An 11,929-nucleotide genomic window follows, 5' to 3' on the forward strand; every position below is an offset into this window, starting at 1 on the left:
CCTAGCTTGTAATAACTGGTGCTCTAGCAAATTCTATTCAAGCTTATTATGAATTGAAATATGATTTATGTGGCTTATATGGTTTTCTTATACTGCAGTGTGGGTTCAGCGGATTCTATTCCAAAAACACTGTCACTCTGACACCGAAGGTTGTTAGTGACATTCACAAGCGCGGGGGAACCATGTTGGGAACATCCCGAGGGGGCTCTGATACATTGAAGATCGTGGACAACATACAGGATCGTGAAATAAATCAGGTTTTTCTAAGAGTTTTTATATTTGTTTCATTAAGTTTGCCTCTGTTGAGTGGAGTACAGTTCTGCTAATAAGAGTCATTTAATAGGTTTACATCATTGGAGGTGATGGAACCCAAAAGGGAGCATCTGCAATATACAAGGTTAGTGAACATCGAACTCAAAAGACAGAAATGGATGCTTCTTTGGAGTTCAAATGTTATGAAAACACTCTGCTTTGAATATAAATTGAAACATCTATTTGCTGGCATATATATAATGGGCGATGCAGCTTCCTTATAATATTATTTGGACTGGTAGAGCAGATGTGTTCTTCTGACAATCGCTTTAAGTGGGTGTAACAAACGTGTTTGTCTGATGTTGCAGGAAATTAGACGTCGTGGACTTAAAGTTGCTGTGGCAGGAATACCAAAGACCATCGACAATGACATCCCAGTAAGTATCTGATCTAGTAATTGTACACACAACCTAAGCTCATCCCTCATTCTTTCATGTAACTCTCTCTAACCGTATCTTTAATTCAGGTCATCGACAAGTCGTTTGGATTTGATACTGCGGTTGAGGAGGCTCAACGTGCTATTAATGCAGCGCATGTCGAAGCGACCAGTGTTGAAAACGGCATTGGACTTGTCAAGCTAATGGGTCGTTACAGTGGTTAGTTCATCGAAGGATACAAATTATTGCATACAATTAATAGTCACAAAAGTATCTAAATTATTGTTTCCGCACTGCAGGGTTCATAGCATTGTACGCGACTCTAGCCAGCCGGGACGTTGACTGCTGTCTGATTCCCGAGTCACCCTTTTACCTTGAAGGCAAAGGAGGTCTTTACGAGTTCATTGCAAAACGGCTCAGAGAAAACGGTCACATGGTTATAGTGGTTGCTGAAGGTGCAGGACAAGATCTCGTTGCCGAGAGCATTGAACAGCAAGATGCTTCAGGGAACAAGCTCCTTAAAGATGTTGGACTATGGATGAGTCTTAAAATCAAGGTAGCTTCTGTCAAATATAAGAACTATATCGAACCTTCAGTTCCATGTTTCTAACTAGAAGACGTTATTTCTTAACCTTTCTTCACTTCTGGCTTTTGTAACAGGAACACTTTGCGAAGCAGAGGAAAATGGACATTACTCTGAAATACATCGGTACGTTTTGTCCTCCCTAACTTCAACTCAAGCTACTTAGATTCATGAAATATTAATGTGTTTGATTCCATGTTTTAGATCCGACATACATGATCAGAGCTATCCCAGCCAATGCATCTGACAACGTCTACTCTACGCTCCTCGCCCAAAGCGCAGTCCATGGTGCAATGGCTGGCTATACCGGCTTCATCTCTGGCCTTGTTAATGGAAGACACACCTACATTCCCTTCAACGTAAGTTTCTCTTCGCCTAGATATCTCTCTATCTATATGCCATTGTATCATCATCTCTCAAAGTTTCAACCCATTTTTTGTTACTCTTGCAGCGAATAACGGAAAAACAGAACAAAGTTGTGATTACAGACAGAATGTGGGCTCGGATGCTGTCATCCACGAACCAGCCCAGCTTCATGAATCCTCCTAGTGGAACCACCGAGGCGACAGGCTAATGCCAAAAACTGTTGGCAGAGTTTTATATCTTCATTTGTAATTTTTGACTACATTGAGAATGAATCATTTAGGTGATAGACAGTACCATTGTTTTCGTGAACTCTTTTGCTGAAGATGAACAATTCTTGTGAATTGGTCTCTTGTGTTCGTGAACTCTTTTCCTGAATATAAACAATTCGTGTGAAATCATGTATGCTCTTAGTCTTTTTAACTTGCCTTTTCATGAAACTAGACCAACCATGTGCTTTGTTTTTCCTTCTTTGTTGTATAGAAAAACTTGTACGATTGATGAAAAGGTCTGTCATTTTCTTGGCTTCTCCGTGAACACTAATTTCAAAACAAAACTGACAAAATGGTTTATTAATATCGTGATGGTCGCGTTATTAAGGATTTTTTTGTTTGTTCTACAAATTACAATGATCAGAATTTAAAATGAACAAACAATATGGCTCGAGACTGCCAAGAATGAAGCGTTTGAACAGAGAGAATGAATTTAACAAAAAAGCTGGTTCGTTTTCAACCTCTGTAGATTCCAGAAGGATCAGCGTTCTGCACAATCCATGGGTGCTCGAGAAGTTTGTGCAGAGGCAGACGTTTTGCAGACTCCTTGACAAGCATCTAAATTGATATAAAGTTGATAAATATGTAAGATTTCAGATTCAGCTCTTCAATGACTAGTACTTCCACCAAAGTTGAAGGTATCTACAAACCTGGCCAATAAGATCCTTTGCAGATGGAGATACAATTGGTGTGGGAGGGAACTTGAGGTCCACCTGCACAATCCTGTTTATAGATCATTTTGTGTTAACAAAGTCATCAAGAGCAAACAAGACTGTAACTGGTTGATTAGGAATGCATATTTAAGTATTATACCTTCTGTATGTGTCTGAGTGCTCCACGGCTTCAAAAGGAGGAACGCCATAAAGGAACTCGTAACAGAGAATCCCTAGGCTCCAGATATCTACACTTGCATCATGCTCTACGCTTTCAACTATAAGAGAAAATTCGAAAGTTCATGTTAAAAGTGAATACACACATATAAGTAGAATTGAACTTTCAAGCAAAGCCTTCAACACTTTACCCATCTCAGGAGGAAGGTAATCAAGCGTGCCACACATGGTCCTTCTGCGGTTAAATGTGTGTACTGACCAACCAAAGTCCGCAATCTTGAGCTCACCCTGATATTAAAAGTAGATGAATATTCACTATTGGCTGGTAAATGGATAAATGTCAGTGCAAAAATGATTTATAAACTTATCTAACCTGAGCACCGATTAACAGATTCTCTGGTTTGATATCTCTGTGTATCACGTGCTTGCCATGGCAGTAGATGAGAGCTCTCGCCAACGATGCAACATACTATCAGAAGTAAACATATAAACATCTCAGTTTCTTTCTTAACTAACCAGATAATTGATATAAGCATATAACAGCAGAAGGAATGAAGGAAAGGGACTAACAGTTGCAGCTCGTCTCTCGCTGAAGTATTTGCATTTCTGAAGCTCCTTGTAAAGCTCGCCTCTAGCAGCATACTCAAGTATCAAATAAACTCTTTTCTGCAACCAAACGAAGAGAGAAAGACAATGAAGTGGAGTTATGCTCAAAAGGGTGAAGAAAATGAAGAACTTTACCTGATCATAGAAATAACCATAGAGACGCAGGATATTGGGGTGGCGAAGATGAGACTGAATCTCAACTTCTCTTCTGAGCTGATGTTCAACTTGAGATTCTTGAAGCTGTGACTTGAAAAGAACCTTTAGAGCGACAATGTGGTTGCTCTGTTTCACATTTGCATACGTTTGTTAAACAAAAACAATGTAAGGAAACTAAACAAAAGAATGAGAATGAATCAAAAGACATAGATACTGACCCGCTTTTCTCGAGCGAGATAAACGTGACCAAACTTGCCTCTACCAAGAGCCTTTCCAATGTCAAAATCACTCAGAGTCCATCTCTTTTGAGCAGCTGCAGAAGCACCTGAAGAAGCCTCCTGATGATGATTTTGAAAGTAAAAAAGGTCCAATTAACAAAATGTGATGTCTCCCTTTATGATATATGACACTGAAAAACATGAATCTACTTTTCAAATTCCACAAAAGTTCCAAACCCTAATCTTGGGAATCTCGCTCAATTCAAATCTAACCCAAATCTTTAAAGAGAATCAATCAATGCAACAATAATCCCAGATCTCATCCTAAACATAGAGAAACTCAAACACCAAGGATCGATAAGGATTAAGCTAAAAAAACTTTGTCAATCACACGAATGGATCAAATGGTGGACTCGTGATTAGCCGAAAAAGGTTGTTCCTTTTTTACCTTCTCCACCTGGTGCTGTTGTGTCTCCGTAGCGATCGCCATGGAAAAGGTGGGAGAGAGAGAGGACAAGGTTTGAAGGCGGAGAGGACAAGATTTGAGGAAGATAGGAGCGGGGCTCTAAGCTTTTTAAATAAAAATACAATCTGAGACCGTTAAGTATTAATAAAGGCAAATACTATTATTTTTGCTACAACGGTCGAACTTGCCACTTGCCAGGGTGTTGTGGACCCAATTTCCATTTAAAAAAAAATAAAAGACAGTTTCCGGTTTTGTCGGTTCATTTACTAACCACATTCACCTAGACCGAAAATGACTTCATTCAAATTCAAATTAGTGTATAAAGATTTACAAAACTAAGGTTTGTGGTCACAAAGTTTTGTGAATTATAATAAATAATGCAATAAAATATTTGTTTATAAATGATATTTTCTTAATTGCTAGATAATTAAAAATATTTAATATGTTATATGTTTGATTGACTGAAAAAGTTTTCAAGCGATAATCAAATAATATATAATATATCTTACTAAAAATAATATTAGATAAAAACTTAAAATTGCAACTTAATTGTAGAGCTAGTTGAATAATCCAATTGTAGCTCATACAATTAGATAGAATATTATATCTCCATCTTCCACTCGTTAGAAATAGTGTGAGATAACCGAGTTTAGTATAAGATAAAACGTTTAATAATTTGAAGAGTATCGGTGAAATCATTCTTTAGATTGGTAAGTTTGAGACAATTGCATAAGTAGAGAGCTTAAATCGTAATTTGTTAATTTAATAAGCATTTTATAGTAAAATCGTAAAGTAAAAGACCTCCTTTTTGCAAAATTTCCATTACTGGGGACATATACATTACCGGAATTCACAGTGGAAGAACAGACTACGAAGAAACAAAACCATCATCATATGACACGAAATTTAAAAAACCCTAATGGCCATTAATCTCAGAAGAAGAAGATAGAAGATTCCGCGCAAAGAACTCTCCTGAAACACGGAGTAACTGAGTACACCCAACCAGTGACCTTTGACTATCAATATGGTAATGATTATTTCGGCCAATTCTCAATTCGTGAATCCTTTAAGCAATTAGGGTTTCCAATTTGATTTGAATTTTTGTTTCCTTTTCTCCAGTTTTCGATTGCAGCGATCAATGATACGGAGTCCAAAGAGAAGTGGGAGCCTTTAGCTCCTAGCAAGGAAGCTCAGGTTTTGCTTGATTGATTTCTCTCGCAACTTTAATTCTGGGTTCATTTAGGGCTAGAAAATAAAGTTGGACTCTTTATTTATTTATTGTTTGTGTTTATGACTGATCATATTCTAGCAGAACAAAAGATTAGCTCAAGTTTTTAGTTGGTACAGAGAAGAGAGTGATGCATAATCTTGAAGCTAGATCAGTTCATTGTAGAAATGATATTGAATTGTTTTTTTTTTTAAATTGCCGTCGTCAGGAGTTTCATCTGTCACAAACATATCACGAGGGTCTTCTAAAGCTGCAAGCTAAAGACTACGAAAAGGCTCGGGAGCTGCTAGAGTCTATCCTTAAGGATCCTATTATAGCCAACTCCAAAGTAATTTTTTTTTTTAAAAACTTGTTTGATTTCTCTCTTTTAATAGTGTGAACTGTTTGTTATAGCCGGTAAGTTGTTTCTTTGCAGGTGGAGACTATCACAAACGATAATCATCTCCATCATCTCAGGTCAAGCTCCCTTTTTTTATAAATCACATTGTTACATTTGGTTATATTGACTAGTAGTGATTGTAGTTTAAATACGTTTTGTTTATTAGTATTCTGGTCGCCTATAAGACAATTTTCTGTATACCTCTTTTGCAGATTTTTGGCTCTGAAGAATCTTGCCACTGTATTTCTTGAGCTGGGTTCTAGTCATTACGAGGATGCTCTAAACTGTTATCTTCAAGCTATAGACATAGATGCCAAAGATTCTGTGCTGTGGAACCATCTTGGAACTCTATCATGCTCGATGGGATTGCTGAGTATTTCACGATGGGCATTTGAACAAGGACTTCTCTGCAGCCCAAATAATTGTACGCGCTGTTCCTTCCTCTCTCTAACATATACAGAAATTGGTCATCACATTATTGATCCTAGTTGGTCTTATACCCTTTGCAATAGTTGTTGAATCTATGATGGCTCTCTGTTCCTGGGTTTACGGACTGTTGCATGTATGCTTCACTCATCCTCCCCTGAAAACTGAATGTGCTAATGTGCAGGGAACTGCATGGAGAAACTTCTAGAAGTTCTCATTGCCATAGGTGATGAAGTTTCCTGTCTTTCAATTGCAAATCTGATTTTGAGGCATTGGCCATCGCATTCTCGTGCTCTGCATGTTAAACATTCTATTGAAGAAATAGATCCAGAACCTTTTGCGCCCAAGGGTATAGATAAGCTTGAACCTCAGCACGTTCGGCTCAAATTTCTTGGCAAAAGAAAGGTGTCTGACAAGAATCGGGACAACAATGCTGCTTCCAAGAAGTTGAAAAAAAGAGTGGAAGTTAAACTTCCTGAAGCGTCATGGGCGGCACTATTAGATACTCTACTTGGGATAGTGCATCCTCCGTGTGAAACTGTGGGCATATCAGCTGACATTCCAATCACCATTGAATTAGATCTCAGTACAGAAGCTGTAATGCAGGGTCCGGAAAAGAATAATCATTGTGTGGAACCAGATTCAAGTAATGTGTCTGTTAAGGATTGCAACATCGGAAGAGAAAGTGGTGGTCAGGTTAAAGAAAAAGAGCCTCCGTTTTCTGAAGAACACCCTCAAGAGAGGCGGAGTACTCGGCTTGAACGTCTTAGGAACCAGAAACCTGAGAAGGCAGAGCTAGAGTCTGATAATAGCAAGGATCCTAGCAGTGACATCCTCCAGTATCTTGAGACTTTTGTCCTTGAAGGTGGATTCAACAGAGTGTCTGTCGGTTCTCACTGCCTTAACAAACCTGATCCGATTTCTGAACACGCTGTCGTTTCTAGTTTTGTGAAGGAAACTTCAGAAAATTATGGTGCTTATCATATGGGTCACTTGCTTCTAGAGTATATTGCAAGTAAATGTGAGCATCTGTTGAGTCGTGATGCAGCCTTAAAAATTTTGGAGTTAGAAAAGCTCACCAGACACTGGGGTCTAGATCGGAAACCTGAATGTAGTCTTTTTCTCGCCGAGCTGTACTATGATCTCGAATCTAAAGGATCAGATATTCCTGAATCCTCATCATGCATGGTAGAAGTGACGTACCATCTCTCTAAGATAATTGAATCGGTTTCCCTTGATCTTGCCATCGAATCGACCCCTAATTCCTGGGAGAAAAGTTTTCCTGACTCCTCATCTAAGAGTTGTCAAGGTGATCAGACTGCTACGGAGGTGTTAGATTATAATAAAAGATCCTTCTGGGCTCGATATTTCTGGCTGAGTGCGCGGTTATCAATATTGGAGGGTAAAAAAACTAAAGCTCTTGAAGAATTTTTCAGGTGTTTAGCATTGTTGGACAAGGAAGGTATTGGAGAATCTCCTGTCGTAATTCAGATGCCCCACTGCAGAAGAATTCGAGAGCTGAACATTGATAGAATCATGCATGAAATAAATCTGCTTAAGATTGATGTCTTGCTGGAAAAGACCGTACCTGAGATGATGGAGAAAGAATTATATTCGGAGTGTGTTAATTTACTTGCATCACTTTTATTTCCAGATAAAGACATCTGGACTGCATCCTCTTTGAAAATAGAAGAAGGGATCTCCTCCACTGAGTTGTCAGCACTGGAAGTGTTAATAAAAGCATGCCAGAAGAGTAAGCCTATAGATGTAGAGGTTTATCTGAACTGCCATAGAAGAAAGTTGCAAGTACTCTTGGAATCAACTGGTACGGGGCAACCTGTTTTGACCTCATCTACAAATTTGAGTGAGAATTGGAATCACTCGGTGGCAGAGGAAATCAAGGGAATTCTTCTTTGTATCACTCAAGTGAAGAACTTTCTTGACCAGTTAGATAACTCTGTAAGTCTGAAATTTGTTTTGGCATAGATAGTATGGTTCTCAGAAGATATTTGAAAAGCTAATTATCTTGGTTGCTTTGGATATGTAAGACTGATCTTGCTTGCACAAGGGTATGCTAGAATCTATACACATGGTCACGAACTTTGTTTGAATCAGCAACTGCATGTGTAACTATTAGGCACTAAAATGTAGAAGAGATTAATATAAATAAAATTTGCATGTGTAACTATTAGGCACTAAAATGTACACGAGATTAATATAAGTAAAGCTTTGTGGTTGTCCTAATATAAGAACTGTGTCACCGTTATTGATGCGTATGCCTGATGTGCAGAATGACGTGGTTGCCCCAAGAGATTGTATAGCCGGTATACAATCTTTGCTTTTGACAGTCATGTCAAATATCGTGAGGCATTTTCTTTCTAAGAGATATTCAGATTCTCAAATTGCTGACGAGATTGAAGAAGAGCAGAAATGTTGCTTTCTCGATGCAGCTATTGGATTTTGTAAACTTCAACAGCTTGACTCTACCATATCTACGAAATACCAAGTAAGTCATGGCTTTCTAGGAGAGTCCTTACTATCAGTCATGACACTGAAAGCTATTTTGGTCTGCTTCTTTGTGATATTGGAATTTCTAAAATTTGTTATTTCAGGTTGAGTTGATCATATGTCTCCATGATTTGCTTGCTGAATATGGGCTCTGCTGCGCTGGTAAAAATTGTGCGGGAGAGGAAGGATCTTTTCTCAGATTTGCAATTAAGCATTTATTGGCTGTGGACATGAAAGTCAAATCCAGCATCAACTCCCCGGATGGCATTGGACATGATATGGGGAAACTATGCAGAAATGAAATAAAATCATTCGTCGCAGAAGTGCATGTAGAGAGAAACGAAAGCACAAAAACTGATTCTAAGAAGGATGATTCTGAAGGAAAGGTTATTGATAAGGAGAAAGAAGAGCTAGAAGAAGAAAATAAAAAGATTCCTGAACACACAGAAGTAGTTGCTGAAGAAGAAAAAGATGAACTTGAGTTGCTAATCAATAACGCTTTAGATCAATGCTTTTTCTGTCTGTATGGTCTAAATCTTAGAGTCGATGGTTCGTACCAAGATGAGCTTGCTGCCCACGAAAACACTAGCCGGGGAGATTATCAGACCAAGGAACAATGTGTTGATGTTTTCCAGTACATACTACCGTATGCCAAGTCTTCTTCTGTGAGTGAAATTTCCTCAACTTGGTAGACCCATTTGCATTATGATATCTGCGTTATAAGTGCGTGCCAAACTTTATTTCCTTATACTTGGTGCATATAGCGTTAAATCTTTAGTGGGGGCACTGGAAGCTACCCAGTGTCAGCAGAAGTTGGTGGATTTCAAGTTTTTTTCTTTCTGTTCGAGTAAAACATCAGGTTGCAGTCTACTAAAATAGCTATTCACTAGTATAACAAGGCTCACATGTGAACTGGTATTTACCAAATAGTGCATATAGATTTAAGCATGCATGAGCAACTGACTTGTCGTGCAGAAATTGGAATGTGTTGCAAGTTGTGTTCAGTAGATAAGAAATACGTGTTCTTGATTTATTCTCTGGTAGACTTATAGCATATCCTTCGTTGATCTTCCGAAACACCTATTGTAACTCATGTAGCTAAAATCGCTAAATATCTAGTGTTTAACAAAGTTACAAGCATGCACTCTTCAACGTATGACATAATGTGATGCTAGCATTGCTCGATACCTAGTCTCTGGTATTCTTATTACTTATACCTATCTTTCTTGTCTCAGAGAACTGGACTAGTTAAACTCCGCAGAGTCTTGAGAGCAATTAAAAAGCATTTTTCACAACCACCAGATGATCTTCTAGTTGGCAATGTGATAGATACATTCTTAGATGACCCTGCTTTATGCGAAGACAAACTCTCATGCGAGGCTGGTTCTGAAGGTTTCCTTGAAACCATAACTAAATGTATAATTCACAGCAAAACTCTCAGCGAGTACAAGGTGTCACTGCTCCACAGGTATAACCAATCATTTTTTGTACGAGTTCCTCTTGCCAAAGATAATTGACTCTTGCATTATAATATATTGCTGAGCAGAGATGAGCATGTAAGATGATCCGAATGTTATGTGTATTCTCTAGATCTTATTGTGCCTAGAAAGCTTCACATGTTTGATTTTAGTGACAAGTTGAAGCAGAATGGATAACTTTCCTAGAATCTTTTTCTTGTTCTCGTTAAAAAATGGTGATCCTCTTTAAGAGAAATTTTGGTTACTGACAAATAAGAAATATTGAATCTTAGATGTTTAGTGTTTCAAAAAAAAAAAGAATCTTAGATGTTTATAATGTTGGAATACATAAGGATGTTGTTTTAACTTTCTTGCAGTTCCGAACCCTATTTGGATGTCTACCGCAATTTATATTATTTCTTGGCTCAGTCAGAGGAAGTTAGTGCTAGTGATAAATGGCCCGGCTTTGTTCTCACCAAGGAAGGAGAAGAGTTTGTACAGCAGAATGCAAATCTGTTCAAATATGATCTGCTCTATAATCCTCTGCGCTTTGAGAGTTGGGAAAAGCTTGGCAATATTTACGATGAGGCAAGTTCTTTCGTTCGTTGTTGGTACTGTAGTTCTATTTTAACTTGTAGAACTTTTTGAATTGTATCTTTAAATATCAGTTATGAGTTGTTCCTTTTTCGTTAGGTAGCTTTTAGAGATGAATTATAACCCTGGAATAAGAGAGGGTGGCTATGTGTCTTTCATTGATGAGTCGTTACTCATGTATTGATAATTACTTAATTTACCATTTGTTTTTCACCTATGTCAGGAAGTAGATTTGTTGCTAAATGATGGGAGTAAGCACATAAATGTCGTAGGATGGAGGAAGAATGCTGCTCTTTCGCAAAGAGTTGAAACAAGCAGAAGAAGAAGCAGACGTTGCCTGCTAATGAGTTTGGCGTTGGCAAATTCACCAGAACAGCAGGTTTCATTTGTCACCTTCATTCATGCGTAATTACTTACTGGATATAACATATAATTAGATGTTGCTGCGTAATCACCTATCCTTTTCCTAAAACATTTTACTCATATTTCTAATGTTAGTATGGTTAACTTGAATTCACTGTTCAGCTTTACCAATATGTGAATTTGCATTAAACCTAAAATACTTTGCTAGGTAGAGAGTACAAGTTAAAAACTTGATTATATACCTCTTTGTGATGCAAAAATGAGCATACTTGTACAGCTTTGATTTTGATGGAGGAATGGCTTTTTGAAGAATTGTCAGTTTTGTTTTTGCAGTATGTTATAGTTTCATGTTGCTGTTATTGATGATGTTTGTGATCCTCCTTATTGTAGTCTGAGATACATGAGCTGTTGGCGCTGGTATACTATGACAGCCTTCAGAGTGTTGTGCCGTCTTATGATCAGCGGTCCGTGCTACCGTCGAAGGATGCAACGTGGACAAAATTTTGTGAGAACTCAATGAAGCATTTCAAGAAAGCCTTTGCACATAGGTATAGTGTACTGTGTATTCATAGTTTCTTCATTTTGGTATATTATTTAAGAGCCTGATTATTTATTTTTCTTAACCCATCCTGTACAGACAAGATTGGTCACATGCATTCTACATGGGAAAACTCAGTGAGAAGCTTGGGCACCCGTATGAAATTTCGTTATCCTATTATGAGCAAGCCATGACATTGAACCCGTCTGCAGTAGATCCTGTGTATAGAATGCATGCTTCTCGTTTGAAGCTT

At 38.1% G+C, this 11,929-nt stretch overlaps 4 protein-coding genes across 4 annotated transcripts in view; 3 read left to right on the forward strand and 1 right to left on the reverse strand.

The window, feature by feature from the left end:
• LOC108836385 (ATP-dependent 6-phosphofructokinase 6) overlaps positions 1 to 2,036 on the forward strand; it is a 3,541-nt gene extending 1,505 nt beyond the window's left edge. The window contains exons 6-13 of the mRNA XM_018609544.2: positions 99 to 257; positions 344 to 397; positions 621 to 689; positions 779 to 908; positions 989 to 1,245; positions 1,350 to 1,398; positions 1,477 to 1,631; positions 1,724 to 2,036. Coding sequence (XP_018465046.1) covers positions 99 to 257; positions 344 to 397; positions 621 to 689; positions 779 to 908; positions 989 to 1,245; positions 1,350 to 1,398; positions 1,477 to 1,631; positions 1,724 to 1,846 — 996 coding nt within the window. The 3' untranslated portion in view covers positions 1,847 to 2,036. The remainder of the gene's footprint in view (positions 1 to 98; positions 258 to 343; positions 398 to 620; positions 690 to 778; positions 909 to 988; positions 1,246 to 1,349; positions 1,399 to 1,476; positions 1,632 to 1,723) is intronic.
• LOC108842434 (nuclear poly(A) polymerase 4) overlaps positions 1 to 11,929 on the forward strand; it is a 29,208-nt gene that overhangs the window by 10,599 nt on the left and 6,680 nt on the right.
• Positions 2,179 to 4,293, reverse strand: LOC108823699 (serine/threonine-protein kinase Aurora-1). Its single transcript, XM_018596970.2, has 9 exons — positions 4,166 to 4,293; positions 3,718 to 3,837; positions 3,479 to 3,625; positions 3,308 to 3,403; positions 3,111 to 3,206; positions 2,929 to 3,025; positions 2,721 to 2,838; positions 2,558 to 2,630; positions 2,179 to 2,465 (listed from the first exon to the last, which is right to left on the reverse strand). The coding sequence occupies exons 1-9, from the start codon at positions 4,205 to 4,207 to the stop codon at positions 2,364 to 2,366; spliced, it is 891 nt and encodes a 296-aa protein (XP_018452472.2). The 5' UTR covers positions 4,208 to 4,293; the 3' UTR covers positions 2,179 to 2,363.
• Positions 5,058 to 11,929, forward strand: LOC130508211 (calcineurin-binding protein 1; the record flags this gene model as incomplete). The annotated part of the gene is given in 13 exon segments (XM_057003557.1): positions 5,058 to 5,210; positions 5,303 to 5,377; positions 5,620 to 5,739; positions 5,827 to 5,867; positions 6,003 to 6,214; positions 6,401 to 8,175; positions 8,507 to 8,722; positions 8,829 to 9,389; positions 9,960 to 10,192; positions 10,559 to 10,773; positions 11,003 to 11,154; positions 11,529 to 11,686; positions 11,776 to 11,929. Coding segments are annotated over 13 exon segments (3,915 nt in total), but the record flags the coding sequence as incomplete, so codon positions are not given.

This window comes from Raphanus sativus, chromosome 2 (assembly GCF_000801105.2).
Source record: "Raphanus sativus cultivar WK10039 chromosome 2, ASM80110v3, whole genome shotgun sequence".
NCBI classification, from domain to species: Eukaryota; Viridiplantae; Streptophyta; class Magnoliopsida; order Brassicales; family Brassicaceae; genus Raphanus; species Raphanus sativus.

What these genes read in the sequence shown, in the direction of transcription:
- LOC108823699 (XM_018596970.2), bottom strand. Translation starts at nt 4,207, where the DNA reads ATGGCGATCGCTACGGAGACACAACAGCACCAGGTGGAGAAG. An exon ending in ATGGTTATTTCTATGATCAG is followed by an intron (nt 3,404 to 3,478) that starts GTAAAGTTCTTC and finishes GTTTGGTTGCAG; the next exon opens with AAAAGAGTTTATTTGATACT. An exon ending in GCGAGAGACGAGCTGCAACT is followed by an intron (nt 3,207 to 3,307) that starts GTTAGTCCCTTT and finishes TACTTCTGATAG; the next exon opens with TATGTTGCATCGTTGGCGAG.